Raw genomic sequence first — 19943 nt, forward strand, 5'->3', positions numbered from 1 at the left:
ATTAGCATTGAATTGCCATTTTGCTTTTCAAAGGTCTATGTTTAATTTATTCTTCTTTGTCATCAAGAAAGATTATCAGTTGTGAGTACAGCTCAGAAAGGGCTCAAGTATAGGTGATGATGCTATACAGACATCTCACGTTAGACAAACTACTACCCCTGTGAGCTGTGGTTCCCTCCTATATAAACTGTAGTTATGGCTGAAGCCTTTCAATTCTGAAACATTCATTAATTACAGCACGTCTCCTTTTTCAGAGGTTTTAAAACTTAGAAACATTATTTTAAATTTACATTGTATTTTGGGGGGGTCTGGATAAAATGATTAACTATCTAGCTATTCAGCCCTTGGTGGTTGGTCTCAATTTCATAGCAGCAACTTTTTTTTATACCATCTCTTCATACATCATTGAGACTGAGAGCAACATTTGAAGGTATAGCAATTCTTTTTAAATTTTTAATTGTCAGGCACCAGAAGTTAAACACTTCTCAAAAAGTCAGCATTTAGGAACATTTGACAGATGGACATTGAGCACCTGAGTAATTATCTTTCAAATGTCACAAAACACTTTAAATCATCTGTAACATCTTCTGAGGGATTTGAAAACATCTTCTCATTTTAAGTGTATGCCAGCTGTACAACTGTCCATCATTCTGGACTCATTTTTGCAAGAAAATTATATACAACTTTAAATACTTGTTCTTTGCTGCCTTATAGAGTAGTCTTTATAAGAGTTTTCTTGGCAAAGCATAATTTTTCCAATAAAACATAATATTTTCTCCACTTATTATATATATATATATATATATATATATATATATATATATATATATATATATATTTAATTTATTCTTCTTTGTCATCAAGAAAGATTATCAGTTGTGAGTACAGCTTAGAAAGGGCTCAAGTATTGCTTTCCTCTTCATATAAAGTAAGATTTTTTTCCAATGAAGTAATATAGTATCATATTTTCTACACATTTAAATGAGTATTATAATTCTACCTTTAAAATCCAACAATGTGTAGCTATAGAAATATTACTACCAAATCTAAAGTCTTTATCATGATTGAAGTGGGCTTCCTTGATATATTCTAATTTCCAAACAGCCTCCACCTTACTTCATCTTCATCCATAACCAGCTCATCAGTTTCTTTGCACTTGCTTGACCACAGCCTGTAATATTGACTTACTCCTCCTAACATTCTGCTGTGGGATGTTCTGTATGTTAAATGTGTTGCTCTGATTGGTTAATAAATAAAACACTGATTGGCCAGTAGCCAGGCAGGAAGTATAGGCAGGACAAAGAGAGAGGAGAATTCTGGGAAGTGGAAGGCTGAGGCAGAGATACGCTGCCAGCCGTGGTGATGAGAAGCAACATGTGAAGATACTGGTAAGCCACAAGCCACATGACAAAATATAGATTAATAGAAATGGGTTAATTTAAGATATAAGAACTAGATAACAAGAAGCCTGCTGCAGCCATACAGTTTGTAAGCAATATAAGTCTGTGTGTTTACTTAGTTGGGTCTGAGCGGCTGTGGGACTGGCAGGTGAGAGAGATTTGTTCTGATCGTGGGCTAGGCAGGACCAGAAAAACTCTAGCTACAACATCTTCAGGTTCCTACTGTTGATGATACCCTACCATAACAGCCCTCCTTGGCCAGCCAATAGAAAAGAACACACTCACCCATCAGGCTCCAAATTCTTAATTTATTTCTGTGCACGCCATAGCACTTAGCATCATTTGACATATTTACTTATGAGTTTGAGTGTTTACCTATTCCCAGTGGAAAATAAAAGGTAGAAATTTTCTCTACTTCACTGTCTTCAGCATCCCTATAACATAATGTTTGGCACATATTAAGCATTCCACAGACATCACCCGAATGAGTGAGCAAGCATTCAATTAAATGAACAGGTATTTTTTGTGTAGAATCAGGGTCAAACTGACTACATCAAATATCTAGAGAGGCTGGCATAGTTCTTTGAGTCTCTGCTGAAAGACATGCTGACATTCAAACCTGAAAATGTGAAGAAAATAGTATTGTTCGAATTAAACAAAATAGTGTATGAAAGTATTTGGTAGAGTGCCAAAATTGAAGTGTTCAGTGAATGTAATGTACTTACTTCTGGCTTTTTTCTTTATCTGATGTTGCAGAGGAAATGCTGACTTCTGTATAGTTTAGGCCAATTCACTCCATCTCTTTCTTAACATCCTCTCCCTTTCACTGTCTTCTCGGGAACAATGTAGTACTGTTTTCCTTCCTACTCTCATGTCCTTGATTTACCTCTGTGCTCACACACTTCACATCACAACTATAGACCTTACACCCAATTTACCCAGAGGGGCTCCCTTCGATAATGTAGCACAGTTATCCCATTGCCTTGAAGAGACACAATGAAGTGATTCTTCACTTGGTGTCTGCAGACTTGCTCATCTGAACTCCTCATAGATCTGTGTAATTTCTTCCATTTTCAAGATAGCCAATGAACCCTTACTTTTATTGTGTTTTGGCTCACATCAGTCTCTATACATGGTGTCCATACACAGCCACATGTGAGTTTGTTCAGCATGAGAACAGTCTATTTCAACATGTACTTGTAGTTTTAGCATCAACTTAGATGTCATTTACTATTTGTAAAGACTCATGATAACTTGATAATCAGATATTCTTCCTTTTGGTTTAGAGTTGAAAGCTTTTTCACAAAAGCAACATTGAGAGGTAAGGATTTGATAGTGGTGGTGGTGGAGTGGGGGGTTGACCACAAGGATTTTGACTTAGTCAAGGGATTAAGCAATTGATGGATTCATAATCTGAAGGCATTACTGAGCTATTCTTGAAGCTAAAATGCAGGTCCTGATTCAAGGAAACAGGCCACTGGAGGTGTGTGTTTGAAAGGTACTCCTCATCCCTGGCTCCTTGTATCATCCTCTGCTTCTCAAATGCCCTGAAGTACATATCTCTGCTCTTCTATGTAGTTCCCATGAGGTTTTACCTGACCAGAAGCTCAGCAACAACAGAATCGGGCAACTATGAGCCGAAGTATTGAAACCATGAGCCAAAATAAATTCTTCCTTTCTAAAGCTATATTCTCAGGTGTTTTGGCACAGCAACAGAAAGTGCCTACCATATTCTTCCTATTGTCAATAACAGATATATAAATATATACCCTATAAATTAATAAAGTTGGATGCTTATTATTATTTCCCCTATAAGAAACAGAGCTCTTGAGAGCATTATTTCTTGGTGTGTTTTCATGAATTAAACACCAAAGTATTCATGGGAATTGGCATTTATAGAGAAGCAGTATTTTCCATGAAGACAAGTGTCATTATGGTGTTACAAAATGGTGATACTGAGCTACAAACAAGTTTGTGATCACTACACTGATGCAAATTTAACACTGTGATAAACAAAAACAAATATACTTACAGCAAAGTTTTTAGCTCAACATTAATTGAACCAAATGAAATAAAAACTTTAATAGTATTTATTCTAATATATATCTAGATATTTAATAATCTAAAGAACATTTCCTGTATCTCAAAGAAATGCCTGATGCCTATTTCCACTCAATAGTGAGGACTTGGGTGAAATCTGAGACTATGTGTGAAATTTTTGAATTTTTCTAACTAGACACCAGTTTAGCCTTGTGTAATATGACCTCCAAAGAAAGAAATTTCTTGTTTCAGATGAATTGGCACCAAACGAATGCCCCTTAACAAATGAAACAACACAGAGGTATAGAACATAGGCAAAATGAAATTCTTTAAATCTTTCTCTTGTCATCAGAATGGCCATTGGCCCTTCGATGTTGCAACATACTGTGTAATTTTGTGCTCTGGGCTAAAAGAACTGGTGCTGACTTTCTATTAGCTGTGAATTGACATCTTTCTGTTCCTCAGAATTATTGACAAGAATGTTCTACCTTGCTAATAGCAGCACATTGAGTGATTGATTTTGTCATTAAGGAAGACTTGAAATGTGTTGGCACCAGAGGGGGTTAATATATAATCTCTATCTCATTCATGACTATGGCACCAGCTTACCAATTAGTTGAATTTGTTCAGGAAAAGGGCAGTCTTTGTTCACCTGATTTTCTATTTTTTATACAGATAAAGATTATGGTAAATAATGATAATATTCAAGAATACTCCAAGGTAACCAGTTCGGAAAGACTGCTCCAGACTGTGTCCTGTAAAATTCTAAGATTTATGATCAGTCAATAAGGAAGAAGTAACTTATTTGAGTCAGCTGAACTTCTTCCATTTTTGTTGTTTCAGCCAGGTGGGAACTCCCTATATTGATGAATAGAGAGGATTTAAATGGAAGAGATGGAGTACTCAGCTATGGACAGTACATGGTTTTTTCCAACATGGAAGCAACCAGAGTAATGGATAAAATATATTTTTCCACAAGAGCCAGGAATTAAACTGTTTTTGACTGGGAGTGTTTGAGCCTTATGACAAGTTAACTAATAGCACCTACTATGTTCTTGTAATTATACAATGAAGAATTGGGATGAATGTGTAGTTACTAATAAGCAAAGCTATCTGAAGATTGTGCTTTCCACTAATATATTGATTTAATTTTCCAAACAAGAGTATTGGTTCACAAATTTGATTCTCAAACACATATTCATTGCAAACTTAGTAAAAGCATAAAGGAGAAAGTCTTGTCCTGCTTTAAGGAAGTGGTATCTATATATTCCGAATTACTCTCCAACTCTTCTGACAGGACAAAGTTTGTAAATACTGGCCTAAGAGTCAACACCCAACCTTTAAAACCCCGACAGCTGATGTTCCTTCCCCTAGGCACAGGCCAAGTTACTAACTACTAATGAAAATGATACTTGTAACATCTGTATGTTACAAGAACCATTAAAATTGCCAGCTTATATTATCTCATTAAAATCATTGTATGTTCTCATTAAAAATAATCATAAGGTTCTGTAAGTTAGTGACAGTACCATTCTGCACACAGGAGGCAGGCAAATGATTTAGGTAAGGCCACATTAGTAGGAACTGGTAAATTAGGAGGCCACCTGCAACCTCTATTCTATTCAACAACCCATTAAAATCAATAATCATTAGGAATTAGGGAAACCCGAAAATTCCTCAAGTAGAGAATAATACAAAGGGTTTCATTTAACTTAAAAGAGTTCCTGACTTGCAACTAGTTATATGTATTGAAGAAAGTAAAGTTTTTCAAATATAATGCAATTGTGGATAAAAGAAAATTTGTTTCTGACTCCCAAGGAAGTAGCAACCTGACAATGAGAAATGGGTCATGTTTGAATTATTCTCTTTAATCTGGAGAAAGGGATCGCAAATTACTTGACCATTTGTATCTAAGAAGTTAGGAGTTCTAGGTAGTTACAGTGCTACAGTTTGAGAAAGGAAATGGGTAGAAAGCACTTCAGATGAAAGTTGGAATTTGTATATTTCTTTGAAATAGTTCCAGATGTTCATAAGGCTAAGAATGATAGGAAAATAAAAACCAGGATATGCTTCAGAATACTTTATTTTTTTTCTTTCTTTTCACATTTGGGAAGATATTGGTTCAATTTCCTCTAGGAAATAGAAAAAATACTGTCATCACTGTCACACTTGTGTCTTCTAAGAGAGGGTGTGTTTGGTTATGTACAATTTCAATCTTCCATGGGGGAAAGCGTGCATCAGGGAATTTTGCCTTCTTTCTCTCTGGACCTCTTTTCTCAGCATGGCCCATATGTGAACAGAATACCCAGGCTAGAGGGCTGAAGGCAAGGGACATGTCCAATCATGAATAACAATCACAGATGCTCTGGGAGGGGTCTTAATGTACAGTATTAAATTGTTGTCAGTTAAAGAAGATGCTTGTATATTTCATGGACTGTTCTTATGTGTAAAGAGCATTCATTTTCACTATTCCAATTTTTTTCATAGCCTCTGTACTGAACATTCCCTGTGTAGAGATGATTGGATTTTCAGCACTCCAAGGGTTCCCAATTTTAAGTATTCGTACATATTCAATCATGCTATGAGTTTCTGCAGAGAACAGAATGCTTAAGCTGCCAACGACTTATTGTGAGTTCAAAATATCTGACAAATAATGGATGATGTACTGTGATGACTTTCACAATGACAAATCATAGAATTAATAGTGAGGAGATGGCATATGATCTTTAAGGAATATGACAGTATTAAAAAAGTGCATGAAATGTCCTCGTAGTGCTCTGAAATTGTCTTAATGTTTTAAAAAAGATTTGATATTACAGGAAAATATTAATTCTAGGAGATGAAAGTTGAATCCAGACTGTAGCATCAAGTGTGACTTTCTGTGGAATAATGGCACAGTGTGTTTTAAAATGCTTTGGTAATAGAGCTGTGTTCTGTTAAATGTGGCAGAAAAGCAAATTGCAGGCAGGCTCGGAAGGTAGCAACGGCTGAAGATAACCAGACGTATGTAATGGAAAAGATATCCTAAGCTTAAGTGTGGCCAGAGAGCTCAGCCGTAGCTTTCTAATCAAAAGACGATTCATCTTTATTTTCAGCTAGCTCTCCTCGCCAGGACCAAAACACTAGCTGGAACATCTCCAGAAGGAAATAGTGAACATTCTTCCTGCTGTAGGAAAGATTCACAGAATATTTAATCCTGTGTCACGGAGATAGACTAAATTAATCTAAAATATTAGATCTTCATGCAGATCTAATTTTTTTAGCGACAGACAGACACAGTATTCCTTGCAACTTTGACATCCCCTTTCCTGGGAAGCCCGCATCCTGCGGCTCATTTTCAACAAGCTCTGAGAAACAACTAGCAATCATCAAATGCATTTCTGTGAGAGGAGAGGACCTAGTCAAGCCGCGAAGAGCAAACCTCGGGGCAGCAAGGAGCAGGAAGGGAGGGAGGCGCGGGCACGGGGAGGAGAAGGGGGGAAGGATCTAGAGTGCGGGCCTGACTCCTGACTGGCGGGAGTGGTTCTGGAGAAAGTCAGAGCCCTAGCTGGCCAGTCGGGAGCTGTCCAACTTTTCAGCAGCGCTGAGATCCCGGTTCAGGTGCCCGGACTCAAGAGCGGGCTACAGCTGGGAGATAGCCTCTGTACCTCCAGCTGCCAACAATCCCTAATCTCATCGGCAGTGCCCGGAGAAACGAAGAGAAGAGAGGGAGGAAGAAGAAACCGACCATCAGAGAAGCCGCGCATCCGAGTCTTGGTTACTTGGGAGCAACCACCGTGCGTGCGTCTCTGCCTCGTCCACCCAGCAGGGATCCCTGTGGCTTTCAGTGATCGCACTCGCTAACAGAGCCCCCTCTCGGTGGCCTGGAGCCTCTGGCCGCTACAAGTCGGAAGCTGAGCCCAGCCTGTGTCTCGGGAAGCAGCTGCAGCAGTAGCCCGGAGGGCGCTCCTGCCAGCACGGTGGACCCTGCAGGGCAGCCGGGCGCGGAGCCGGCCAGGATGGAGGCAGAGGGCAGCAGCGTGCCGGCCCGGGCGGGCAGCGGCGAGGGCAGCGACGGCGCCGGCGGGGCCGCGCTCAAAGCCCCTAAGCATCTCTGGAGGCACGAGCAGCACCACCAGTACCCGCTCCGGCAGCCCCAGTTCCGCCTCTTGCACCCCCATCATCACCTGCCCCCGCCGCCGCCACCCTCGCCCCAGCCCCAGCTGCAGCCACCACCACCGCCCCCACTGCCGCCACCCCCGCCGCCGCCCGGAGCTACCCGTGGTCGCTACGCCTCGAGCGGGGCCAGCCGCGTCCGGCACCGCGGCTACTCGGACACAGAGCGCTACCTGTACTGCCGCGCCATGGACCGCACCTCCTACGCGGTGGAGACAGGTCACCGGCCCGGCCTGAAGAAATCCAGGATGTCCTGGCCCTCATCATTCCAGGGACTCAGACGGTGAGTAGGGAGCGTCCCCTCCCCCACTCAGGCAAAGGGTCACCTCCCCTCTTCTCCAATTCTCCCCATTAGTTGGTCACCACCAATCTTGGAATCCAGGGTCAGATACAAGAAACTCAGGAAGGGTGAGCAGGGGCGTGTCTGTCCTTGCCAGAGAAGATACAATTCAGGTGTAAAATAGACCCTGAAAGTACAGCATAATTGTTAACTGGTGTGTGTGTGTGTGTGTGTGTGTGTGTGTGTGTGTGTGTGTGTGTGTATGCGCGCGCGCGCGTGTGTTGTTTTACTGGTTTATTTGTGCCATGCACCTCTCTCTCCCCACTCATTTCCATCCCACCCCAGCAGTAAGATGAAACCTAATTCAGTTTGTATGGAGTGGAGGGAGGGTGAAGGCGCGAAAGAGCTGGGGGTGGGGGAGGCTGAAGTCAGAAGCTTGGAAACCATCCATCAATCTGTCCACTCACCCCAGAAAGGAGGGGTCAGCCAGGCAGATTTGGCCCCTGAGAGGGCACACGGTGTGGAGGAGTCTGGTCGCGGGATTGCAGCACAGGGATCGAGAACAACTCTTGTCAAGTCCAGAAGTAAATTGAACAGTCAAGAGGAGAACAAACACGTGGGTGACTTGGAGAGTTTAGAGCAAAATGTTCAGCAATCCTTACGAGAGGGAAGGAGGAGGGATGGGAGTGAGGATTCTGTGGGAGTTACACTGCGTCAGTGTGTGTGTGTGTGTGTGTGTGTGTGTGTGTGTGTGTGTGTGAGAGAGAGAGAGAGAGAGAGAGAGAGAGAGAGAGAGAGAGAGAGAGAGAGAGAGAGAGAGAGAGAATGTGAGAACGCGTGTACACTCCTCGGAGTGTGATGGGATCGGTGGTCCCTGAGCAACCCTAGTAAGAAGGCACCTCATGTTAGCAGCAAGCAAGACATGGAGATTTGATTATAGTGATTTCCCCTTGACATAAAGTACTCTGGGAGACAGGGCAGAGAAACCACACATCAGCTGGGGGTTTTAATAGATGCCACAGGGAAATGAGTAGTGTAGAGGACAATTACAGTGCCTGAGTAATCACTTCATTCTTAACTCAACTGTGGAGGTGGATTTTGGCCCTATTTGATCCTAAGGCCATGAATCCCTACACACACACACACACACACACACACACACACACACACACACACACGGGAGGGGGCAATTTTACTTACATACATGCACACACAGAGTCGCACAAGGGTTTTAGGAGTAGCTAATCCCTTCCACACTCTTGGGCATAGCGGGATAGTCATCTAGTCTCAGATAGGGGCAGACTCTGATGGCTCTACAGCCAGCCGCCTATACTGGACAATGGGTAATTGTACATCAGAGCTGGCTGTGTAAACAGGAAAACCTGGGGCTGAGATCATTTGTCTAGCTCTTACTGACAATAGGTTGAATTATCCGAAAATAATAATGGTTTTCAACTGTATGTTTATGTGAGGATGTGCATGTATGAGCATATGTCTACCCGTGTGCTGTATTCCCTACAAACAAGAACATCTAGCCAGTCGGTATCCTAACCTTCACATGTGGCCGTTCTTTTCACTGGAATGTATAACTTCTCTCTGTTCCCTCCTGTCTTGCTTGTGTACCCTGTCGATGACCCTGTGTCTGCTGGATGCGAAAGATAGGAATTGGAGCTAATCTCAATTCAGGTCGTTTTGAAGTTTGATGATTAAAACTGATTGCAGACATTAATAAGTCAATATACAAGTGCCATCCATGTAGCACATATTGCTCCATCACACATGTAGTTTTACTCTTTGGCTGAAGAGGAGGTCATCCTCACTGTGGCAGAGTGTTATACCATATATAGCCCATAAGAGCAGAAGAGAGGCAAGGAAATTATTCTACGTATTTGGCCTATTAATAGAAAAAAAAGGGGTCATGAGTCCTTAATAAATATTAAATAAATAAGCATTCTAGCTTAATATGTGGGTTGATTGCTTTTGTAGAATCTCTTAATTGACTACATTTTTAATAAAATAGATTTGTTTTGGGAGGGTGGAACTGAGATAAATAAGCTAATTGGAATGGAAGCATTGCATCATTGATTTGAGTTTGCTATGCTCTATACACTGATTAATTGTTCTATCTGAAATTCCTTAGTTGAATGAATGGTTCAGAGAAAAACTAAGATGTATCATATTTACATGTTGCCTCCACTGTGGCTCATCTGGTATATTATTGCCATTCTATTTAGGGATTCATGACTTTAAATTCTGTATATCACTTGCTGCCTATTTTCCACTTGTTCACACACTGAATGTAATCCTTTCTTGAGCAAAATTCATTTTGCAAATGAATGTGCTTCTAAAAGGGAATAGATATTATTTTCATTCTTTAGAGAAAATGGTAGCAATGCTTTACAATTATTACAGAAGTTTCATGTCTTGCCTTAGTTGGTGCATCCAGCAATGCTAAGATGAACTATATTATCTCCATTTTATAGACAAGAACACTGAGCCCCAGAGGATGTAAGTAATTTTTTGAACATCACATAGAGTCAAAAGGGCCAGAATTGAGACTGTAATGCCAGTCTCCTGACTCAGCTAAAGCCTTCCTGAAATATATGTGTGTGGTTCCTGACATAAGTTGATAGCAACAAGAATATGTGAAAGCATGCATGAAATTTATATCAACTTACATTACAGAGTATAAGCCCAATAAACAAAAAGGGAGATACTTAAATCATCCTAAAATATGACAGTGCAAGCTTCTGGAAGCAATAGGGGCTTTTAACTTTTATTCTCTACTTGTCCTGTCTAAAATAAACTGGTATCAGTAATCACAAAAGACCAACTTTGAATTAGTTGACTTTGCATAATGCATACAATAATAAATGTGAATTAGTGTTTGGAGACATTAAGACTAATCAAAACACTTCAGTTTGCTTTCACTTATCATCTAAAAGGGAACAAAAAAAGGTACAAGTATGCACACACACACTTACACACCATGATCTGAATAGTGATTTAAATTGTGAAAATTAATGTATGAAAGAGGCCTCCTCATGAATGCTGGAAAGAATGATTACCTGTGGATGATTAAGAAAGATACATTTTGAAAAGCTATTTCTAGCATATACAGAAGCTTGTCCAGATGTTATTAGTTATTATCTTGGCTGCAATTATGAGCATCAGTTATAATATGTGAAGCGATGGGAAAGAGGCAACCCTTTTTAATGTTTTATATCAACAGGAAGGATACAGATCTCAGACAATGATCGTCAATTCCTGTGATTTTGTGGAAAATGTTACTGTGTCTAATTCATTTTCTATTAAGATGTATCTAATAAAGTAGATTTGTTTACTAATACCAGTATAGGATAGATTTGGAAGAATGAAACTCCCAAAGATAACAAATAGGTCTTCTCAAGAGAACTAAATGAAATACATAAAAATATTAGAGTACTCCTTAAGTTGTATGTATCAAATTTACTATTTCAACTAATAACCCTTCAAATTACTGCAGCTGCTTAACTTAATTGATAAAAGCTCTTTAACTTCTCTTTATATAACAAAATGTTTTCTTTATCAGTAACGTATACTTAAAACTTTGCAATAACTGTAAATTCTTAATAAAGAATTAAGGATTGGAAATTAGAACATCATAGGTGACTTTTTTGACTCTATAGAAACATTCTAGATGGCAGAGACATAAATATCATGAAGGTGACATTTGATTTAGGAATAGTAGATTAAAAACAGAGGAAGTCTCTCATTACACTGAATGTAAATCAAAGTGTGTCATAACATTAATGTGACATTAGCTTTTTCAATACATGGACTTTTAATATAGGAAAGGACATTTTACATTGTACTATTCAGTACTACTAATGTCAACATGAGGACTGGGATGTAGCTCAGTGGCTGAGCACTTGCATAGCACATACAAGGTACTAGTTAAAATTAAAGCACCACTAATAAAATGTTCATCAAAAATTTGCTCTTCTCTTCTGGATTAAGGGAGCTATTCTCTATTGTTTTGATTGGTTTCATCAAAGACTTCTAGTGCAGCAGTTTTCTTCAATGATGTGTGTAAGAATAGTCTGTGTGTGGTGCAAATCTTGAGTTTCGCATTACCAAAGTAATTGGTTGAGAATGTCATTTACACTGTATGTTTTAATAAATTCAAGTGTGGGGGGTTTCACAAAAAAACCTTATTTTTTATATTTTTACTCTTTTAATGTTTTGGAGCCAGTATAATGTTGACACACTCAAAACTTAAGTAAGACACTAAATATTAACAACATAAGAAAAGCCCATATTTTTCTGTTTTTTAATGTGTTTTCAAAGTAGTAATAGACATCTAATAAGAAAGCAGATTTAAACATTCTTTCCTTATTTCCTTCCACTGAAAGACTGTAGTGTGAGCGTTCTGAAATACCCTGTCTGACAGTGTGTTCTGAGATGTTAATTTATTGGAAATACATTGTGAGGCTGTCACCTTATAATTTGGTTCTGAAACCTTGAACCTTCCATCTCTCAAGGAATTGGTAGACAAGAGGAGGCAAAAAGGTGTGTGTGTGTGTGTGTGTGTGTGTGTGTGTGTGTGTGTGTGTGTGATTTTAAAAATAGGTGGAAAGGAAGACACATAGGAATTTGTCTTCCAAGATGGAATATTTGTGCAGTCCTATCTTTTTCAAGTTGGCTTTTGTTGCTCACTTAGCAGCAGTAATGGGGAGAAAGGTATCATTGTCCATAAACAAAGGGAAATTATTTAGAGTTAAACTAACCTACCTGAACATCCCCCATCATTTACCCTTGAAGAATTCTGTCCTGAGAGTTTTAATTACTCAACTAGTTTTTTGGCAGAAGCAGAGGTGCAATTTACACTTTCCATATCTCTTGATAACTAGTCCACATTTACACATTGTGAGCATCTGTTTTGCTGTTTTGTTTCATTATGAGACTGAGTCTCATGCAGTCAGGGATGGCTTTGAAGTCATTAAGCATCTGAAACTGGCTTGAACTCCCGATCTCCATGCCTGCTGGGATTACAGGCATATATCACCATGCCTGGCTTTGTGACCCCCTTTTAACAGCCAATGGTCTCATCTTCCAGGAAATAGCCTAAAACCAAAAATTTTAAATTATCATGCCCTTGTGAGTAACTGGAATATTCAGATGTTGGTGAAAGGTGACTTAGGAAAACATTTTTTTCACTTTACTTTGTGAAGAGTTTCTTAGACTTCAACCCACCCCACACCCCACACTCCACATAGAGTGATAGATTGGTCACTAATTTAATGTATATTTAGAGAGGTATCTTGAAAAAGATCCTTAAACATTACTTGAATTAATTATCTGAAAAGATTAATGTTTTTTTAAATTATTCAAATACCTCAAGTCTAATATAGGTAAATCTAAGTCCATCTCACAGCCTATTACCAAAGTTCACATTTAAAAATATATGATATAGCTTAAATGTCGTAGTCCTAGTTCATATCATCAACACTGCTAAGGGATTATAGCAAATAGCACTGTATTATATTTCAAAAGATGCTGTGGCTATTTTTACTCCAAGGAACATTTTCTACTTTTAAAAATAAGAATTCTATTTTTTTCCCAGACAAAGGGGCATTTTTGCATTACACTTTTAAAAATCTCATTGACTAAGTTTGTGCAACTGAATACACATACGTTTGTGATGAGTGTCCTCATACCATGTGAGAGATGTGAGATGTTAACTGAGGCACAGGGTTTTCTCTGATGCCTGCGTAATTGTTTGTAGTTATTGATCTATCTCAGTGTATGGTGTCAACATTTATCCCATTGTCTTAAGCCAGTAATTTTTCTTGGACTCCTTTTCTTCCATAATGTTGGCTGTCAGAGACCACTGAGATCTTCACCCTTGACCTCTGAAGTACCACGCCTTCCCTTTCCTTCCGTATGCCACTTCCCTCAGTGCTAAGTGAAACACCACATTCAGACATTTGTGGTAGCCCCCATCTCCACGTTAGTTAGGAGGTTACTCTATTTATTCCACATGCCAGAGAGCAATGACATCAGCTCCTTGCTTGAAATCTTAGAGTAACTTGTTTTAGCTGGGGAGATAAGATCTAAATCTTATAGTCTGAATCTTTGGAATGGTAACCCTATCTTACCCTCAGAAAATCTTACTCTCACCCCCTGCTTCCACCAAACCCATCAAAGCACCCAAATTCTTGTCAAAGATAGATTCGCCATGTGTTTAATACCAACCCCTTTTTTCCTGAAAAAAACAAAAATTCTTCCTTTTAGTTCCTTTCCTGTGTCCTGTACCACCCCATTCTTATCTCTTTTAAAGAATTAAATAATATCTACTTGGGCCACTAAGGGATACTAGGTACGAGTGAGAGAAATAGTCTTCCCCAGGGAAGGACACACCAATCAGTTATCCAATACCAAATACTCAGCTCTGAAAGCATACACATATAAGTAATATCATATGGACTGAGAAGGATGCATTTACATATGTGTGTGTGTGTGTGTGTGTGTGTGTGTGTGTGTATTTGAATTTGAAAGTGAGAGGGGTTAAAGAGACGAAGGGGAAAGGGGATATTATGTAACATTATAATCTCAAAAACTAAAAAATTATAACAAAGAATATATGTTTGAATTAATATTTACCACCCTTGGGGACATTCCTACAAAAGATGGAACAATATTCTTTTGTATATTACACTTCAGTAGTTACCCATTGTAATTTAATTACTGACTATATTATCTCTTCCTTTGGGTATTTTACAACTTTGCATAAAGTATGGCTTACATGGGTGCTCAATAAAAGGTAAGATTTTAGTGTGGAAATAGCAGTGAGACCTTTCCTTTTTGGTTTGAGCTCTCTCAGACAGGATATATTTGATTTCCTTAATAATACCTATGAAGCACATAGAATCAGTGATATTTTGCTTATTTCAAAGGTCATGAAAGGAATATTGTCTCTCAGAAAAATAGATGCATATCCCTTTTCAAATATATGATTCAGATATGAGTTTTAAAAACCCTTGGCTGATGATATCTTCATAATACTGTAGTATCTGCAGGTGACATTGCTATCTGATAAGAAGCAGCCTATAATTTGATTTAAAATATGACGGCAGAGGGGAATTACAGTGATTATGAAGAGAGATAGCACTTTTGGTCTACCTTATGAGAAAGTTATATCAGAATAATATAACCCTGAAAAAAATCCCTCCTTTTTAATTTACAGAGAGGTCTATGGATTTCATCCTTACTTTTGCATCTGAGGGTTCAGAGAATCCACTGGGATGTGGCAGAGTTCAAGGACATGTTCATTATGTTCTCAATTCTGTGCCCTGGATTCACAAAAGTTAAGACACTATGCTTTAACATTAACTGGTTAACTGAGTTGTTGACTTAATTTACTAATGAATGATTGTGAGAACATCCTGTATACTTGAGTGATGAGTCTCACTAGAGTAGGTGAAGTGAAGCAGTATGAAATGATTTTTTTTAATGCATAATACTGCAAGCAGATAAGGCTTTAGAGTTTTATTTTAAACCAACATATTCTGAATAAAATTTTAGGGAATTACTACACTTGTAATTTGATTTAAGTATATATAAGAGTAGTAAAGAACATATTGAAAAAAAGAAAAACTTTTTTTTCACCAATGTGATTTCATAACATATCATATAGGCTAGTACTTCAAGTGGTATGGTATTACTTCATGAATAAACTATGAATTAGGGGAATTTAAAGAAGTAAAAAATGATACCCATGCATATGTAAAATTGTAAGAACTGGTTAGGGCAGCATTCCAACTCAGTGTACATGTGGTAAGTTAATGCATGGTGTTCATTGGCTTATTGATGCTGTGGGATGTTCTGTATGTCAAATGTGTTGCTCTGATTGGTTAAAATAAAGTGCTGATTGGCCAGTAGCCAGGCAGGAAGGATAGGGTAGGCGAGACAAGGAGAAGAGAATTCTGGGAAGTGAAGGCTGGAACGGAGAGACACTGCCAGCTGCCTCCATGACAAGAAAGATGTAAGGTACTGGTAAGCCAGGAGCCACGTGGCAAAGTATAGATTAATAGAAATGGGCTAAATATAAGAGTAAGAGCTAGACAATGATAGGCCTGAGCTAATGGCCAAGCAGTTTAAATAATATAAATGTCTGTGTGTTTATTTTATAAGTGGGCTACTGGACTGCTGGGGAAGCTCTCCAACTACATGCCGGCACTCAGGGAGGAGTGGAGATGCCTCACTCACAGCAGGTTTCCCTGGCCTGGGGGCTAAGCTAGGGAACTGAGAGGGGACTAGCTGCTCCCTTTCTTGAGAATGGAACTGTGTAGGCGTTCCCTGGTTAAATGGAACTTTGCAGGCAGGTTTAGAACCTGCCAGCCAGGGAGGAGACTGAGGGTGGGAGCCACCTAGGCCTTTGGAATTTGCCCCATGTGAGCGCCAGATATTAGTGAAATTATTAAAGCCACTCCACGTAGTTAAAAGGGAAGTTTATTTTGTGGAGTAACTTACAAATGAAGGGATAGGTTGCAGGGGCTGGGAAAAGGTATGGCGCAGTCCGGTGGTGTTCTCTGGAGAACTCTGCTTGGTCTACTTCCAGCGTCAAGGGTCCTGGCACCAAGAGAAGCCTCTCCTCTCCATCCTGGGTCTTCAGCCTCCTCTCTCCGCCCCGCGTTGTAGGTGTGACCATTACCGAAGCATCAGTGGGGGTTGAAACTTCCAGGCCAAGGCTGGAATGAGTACCCACTACATATTGAAATAAACATTAAAGAAATATTAATGACAAATATATTTTTCAATTTTTTTTCATCGGGCTAGCTATGGAATTTTAAAATGGAAAACATATATGTCATGCAGTTTTTCATTTATAATTTTTCAAGTGATAGAAAGATACACAATTCAAAGGATGCCTTTAATCCCAGCACTCGGGAGGTAGAGCCAGGCAGATCTCTGTGAGTTTAAGGCCAGCCTGGTTTAGAGAGTGAGATCCAGGAGAGGCACCAAAACTACACAGAGAAACCCTGTCTAGAAAAACCAAAAAGAAAAAAAAAAAAAGAAAAGAAAAGAAAAAGATACACAATTCAAAGGAATTGTAGGTATAGAGAAGTACCTGTCATTTTTTTAAAGATAGTTTTAGTGTAGGGTATAAATTAGGAAAATGTTGATGAGAAATCAAACTACATATATGGATGTTTTGTGTATATGCTGTATATGCCTTTGCCAAAATAATTCTAAGCATGGGAATTTGGCTTAAGAATATAATTGAATGCATAAGCAAGGAAGTAGTACTATATCATAACACTGAACATGATAGCAAACATCAGAAAATTATTCAATTATCTTTCAATTAAAATAAAAATAATTAAAATAAAAATGATGTCATACCTGCAATAAAAGATCACTACATAAAAAAAAAATTGAGAAAGGTTTGTATTAAATGTAGTGATAAACTCTGTTGTTATGTGAATGAAAATAATTTAGAGAATAGATCATGAATATAACTTAAGTTAATCTTCGGCATTTATGCATATTTTATATTTACATATCTCTGTGTATGTGTGTATGAGCACCTCTCTCTCTCCCTCTCTCCCTCTTCCCCCTCTCTCTCCCCTCTCTCTCTTTTTCTCCCTCTCTGTATCCTCTGTAAGAGCAAAAAGCTGCCAGTTGTTTCAGGTATATAAAGAAGAGGCAGTTAGGAAGTCTTTGTTTTTACACTTTATGTTCTTTACTTTTACTTGATTTCCTTAAAAAAAAAAATCAGCATAAGCCACTTTCCCAATATTCAAAGATAATACATCTCTTCTCTTTGTATTTTCTACCTATTTTGGTTGATATTTTGTTTGTAACCTCCTTTTCTCCATCGTTTCTAAAAAGGAAAATGTTGCATTGTGAAACAATTTAGAGGAAAGTCAAGCAAAGTAAAGACATCAGAAAGGAGGAAATGACAGCATGAAGATGGTGTGCAATATGAAAGCAAACCTGCCATACCGTTGATTAATGAGCAATTGCCAAAAAGCAACTCAGAGATTTCACTGTATGCTTCCTAACGGTGAATTCAAAGAAGAGGACATCGGTTTAAGATGCATGTGTGCCAGTTAGTTAACAAATGAGTTGATTTAAGAATACACTTTGATGAACTCTGAGAATTCAAAGAGATATTTCCCTATGGGGTCTTACGAGAAGAACACTGTATGATATGATGCACACAATTTCATCAGTGTCTCTACACTTCATCAAATCTGAATTAAGTACTAATGTTGCTTATAGCTGCAACTGTGTTTTTATGAAGCTATATATTGATGTCCTGTTGTTGAATACATTCAAAGTCTACCAGTTCTGGAACCCCAGTTGACATTCTTTTTGTAAATCTTTCATTTATTTATTTTTAGAGCTTGATAATTTCATTCATGCATGTTATATGTTTTGGTCAATTACACCTCTTATATGTTCCTCTCCAATTCCTTAACTATCTCCAATGATTTTTTTCTTCTCAACTTTATGTGTTCTGTTCCTAAGGTCTATTTAAAGCTGTCCATTGGCACTCTTAACTGAAGAAAGTTCATCAAACACTGAGAAGTAGTTGATGTTATTACCATATTTTTGAAAAACAGTAAACAATATAATAGTGACATTCAAGGAGAATATATGTCTAAGAAACAAATATTTATATTAACAACTTAAACATAGTCACAAACTTGAGATGAATTTGCCAATTTCAACAGGTCGTTATTGTAAATAAGAATATAGGCTTGGTTTCACTGGAGTAGGCATCTATTTGTGTCAAGTTGTATGTCTTCTTACACAGGAGCCCACATGTGCTTTCCTTCACTTAGTATGTTTGTGAAAACATTCCGTCCTTTAGATCTGATAACACATTCATAACTCAAACCTTACACCAAACAACACATTTTGAGCAAAGTTTCCTCAGCTCCCACCAAAGTCTGTCATAATACTATGTTATTCTCCTTTATAGCATTTGTAATATTTTTAACTATATGCTTAACTTTGTTTACTTGCTTAATGCCAGTACATTTTAATGAACAATAAGTCCCTGTGGAAGCAAGTATCCATTTTGTTTCCATCTAAGCACAACACTTTCATGTCACTTGCACTATAAGAATTATTAAATAAATAAAACAGAGTTTATAAGATTACCCCTTTTAAAAGTAGCAATCCATTTCTTTACAGAGAAATAATTCCAAATTCAGGCAATCTTCCTTCTGAGGTTTGTTTTGGTTTTGGTTTTGGTTTTGGTTTTATAAACAGTTAAAAACTTACAACTTACTTTATGGGAAAGGCATTGAGTGCTAGCAGGGGCAAGTTATATCTGATAATGGAATATCACTTCTGGAAAGAAGTCAGGGAAGCAATAACATTGTAGACTACCAAGACTGTGCTACTGTGGAAAGAGGGGGAAAATGAGATTTTTCGTAGTAATTTTATGCTACTTTGTTTGCACAGTGATTTAACTTAGTACTAATCATTTAACCTTTAATTATACATTAAAAATATTTTACTTCAGACTCTATTTCTGTTCACCTGGGTCAAACAAATGTGAAGTATATATAACTATTCAGACCATCACCATCTGGCTGTTCTTTGAGATGTGAAGATCTTCTAAAAATAAATTCTTTGTTCATAACATAAGAGCCAATCAAATTACCCAAGAACTTTCATATCAGTAGGGTAAATGAAGTTTATGCACCATTATTCTGACACACTGGTACTCCTAGCTTTACAAAGGTTTTCCTTGGACTATGTGCATGGCTTTTATTTTTGTAAGTTCAGGCAAGCAAGCAGGTCATTACATCTCTTGACATGAGTATTCTTTAGAGCAGAGCAACAACAGTGTATTGAAAAACCATTGGTGACAGATTTTAAAATATTTTGTAGTCACATTATAAAAAGATCTAATCAGTAAGAACAGTTTGGTGTTGTTTATTGGGAGCTCTGGTGTGGGGATCCTCCATTCACCTGCATTACCACTTACTTTATGGCGTCATACTATTCAGTTTTCAATGAGTTCAAACATAATGATGACACATTGTGGTTGATATATTGTGTAC

General features: G+C 38.2%; 1 protein-coding gene across 2 annotated transcripts in view; it reads left to right on the plus strand.

Annotated features, from left to right (window-relative positions):
- Pde4d (phosphodiesterase 4D) overlaps window positions 1-19943 on the plus strand; it is a 1081007-nt gene that overhangs the window by 246765 nt on the left and 814299 nt on the right. Inside the window, exon 1 of one of the 2 annotated variants that reach the window (XM_036206756.1) lies at window positions 6991-7878. The exons of the other annotated variant lie outside the window; for it this stretch is intronic. Within the exon in view, the coding sequence (XP_036062649.1) occupies window positions 7439-7878 (440 nt within the window). The 5' untranslated portion in view covers window positions 6991-7438. Of the gene's footprint in view, window positions 1-6990; window positions 7879-19943 lie in introns of those variants that run through there. 2 annotated transcript variants of the gene reach the window in all.

The sequence above is a fragment of the Onychomys torridus genome, chromosome 15 (genome assembly GCF_903995425.1).
Source record: "Onychomys torridus chromosome 15, mOncTor1.1, whole genome shotgun sequence".
Lineage (NCBI taxonomy): Eukaryota > Metazoa > Chordata > Mammalia > Rodentia > Cricetidae > Onychomys > Onychomys torridus.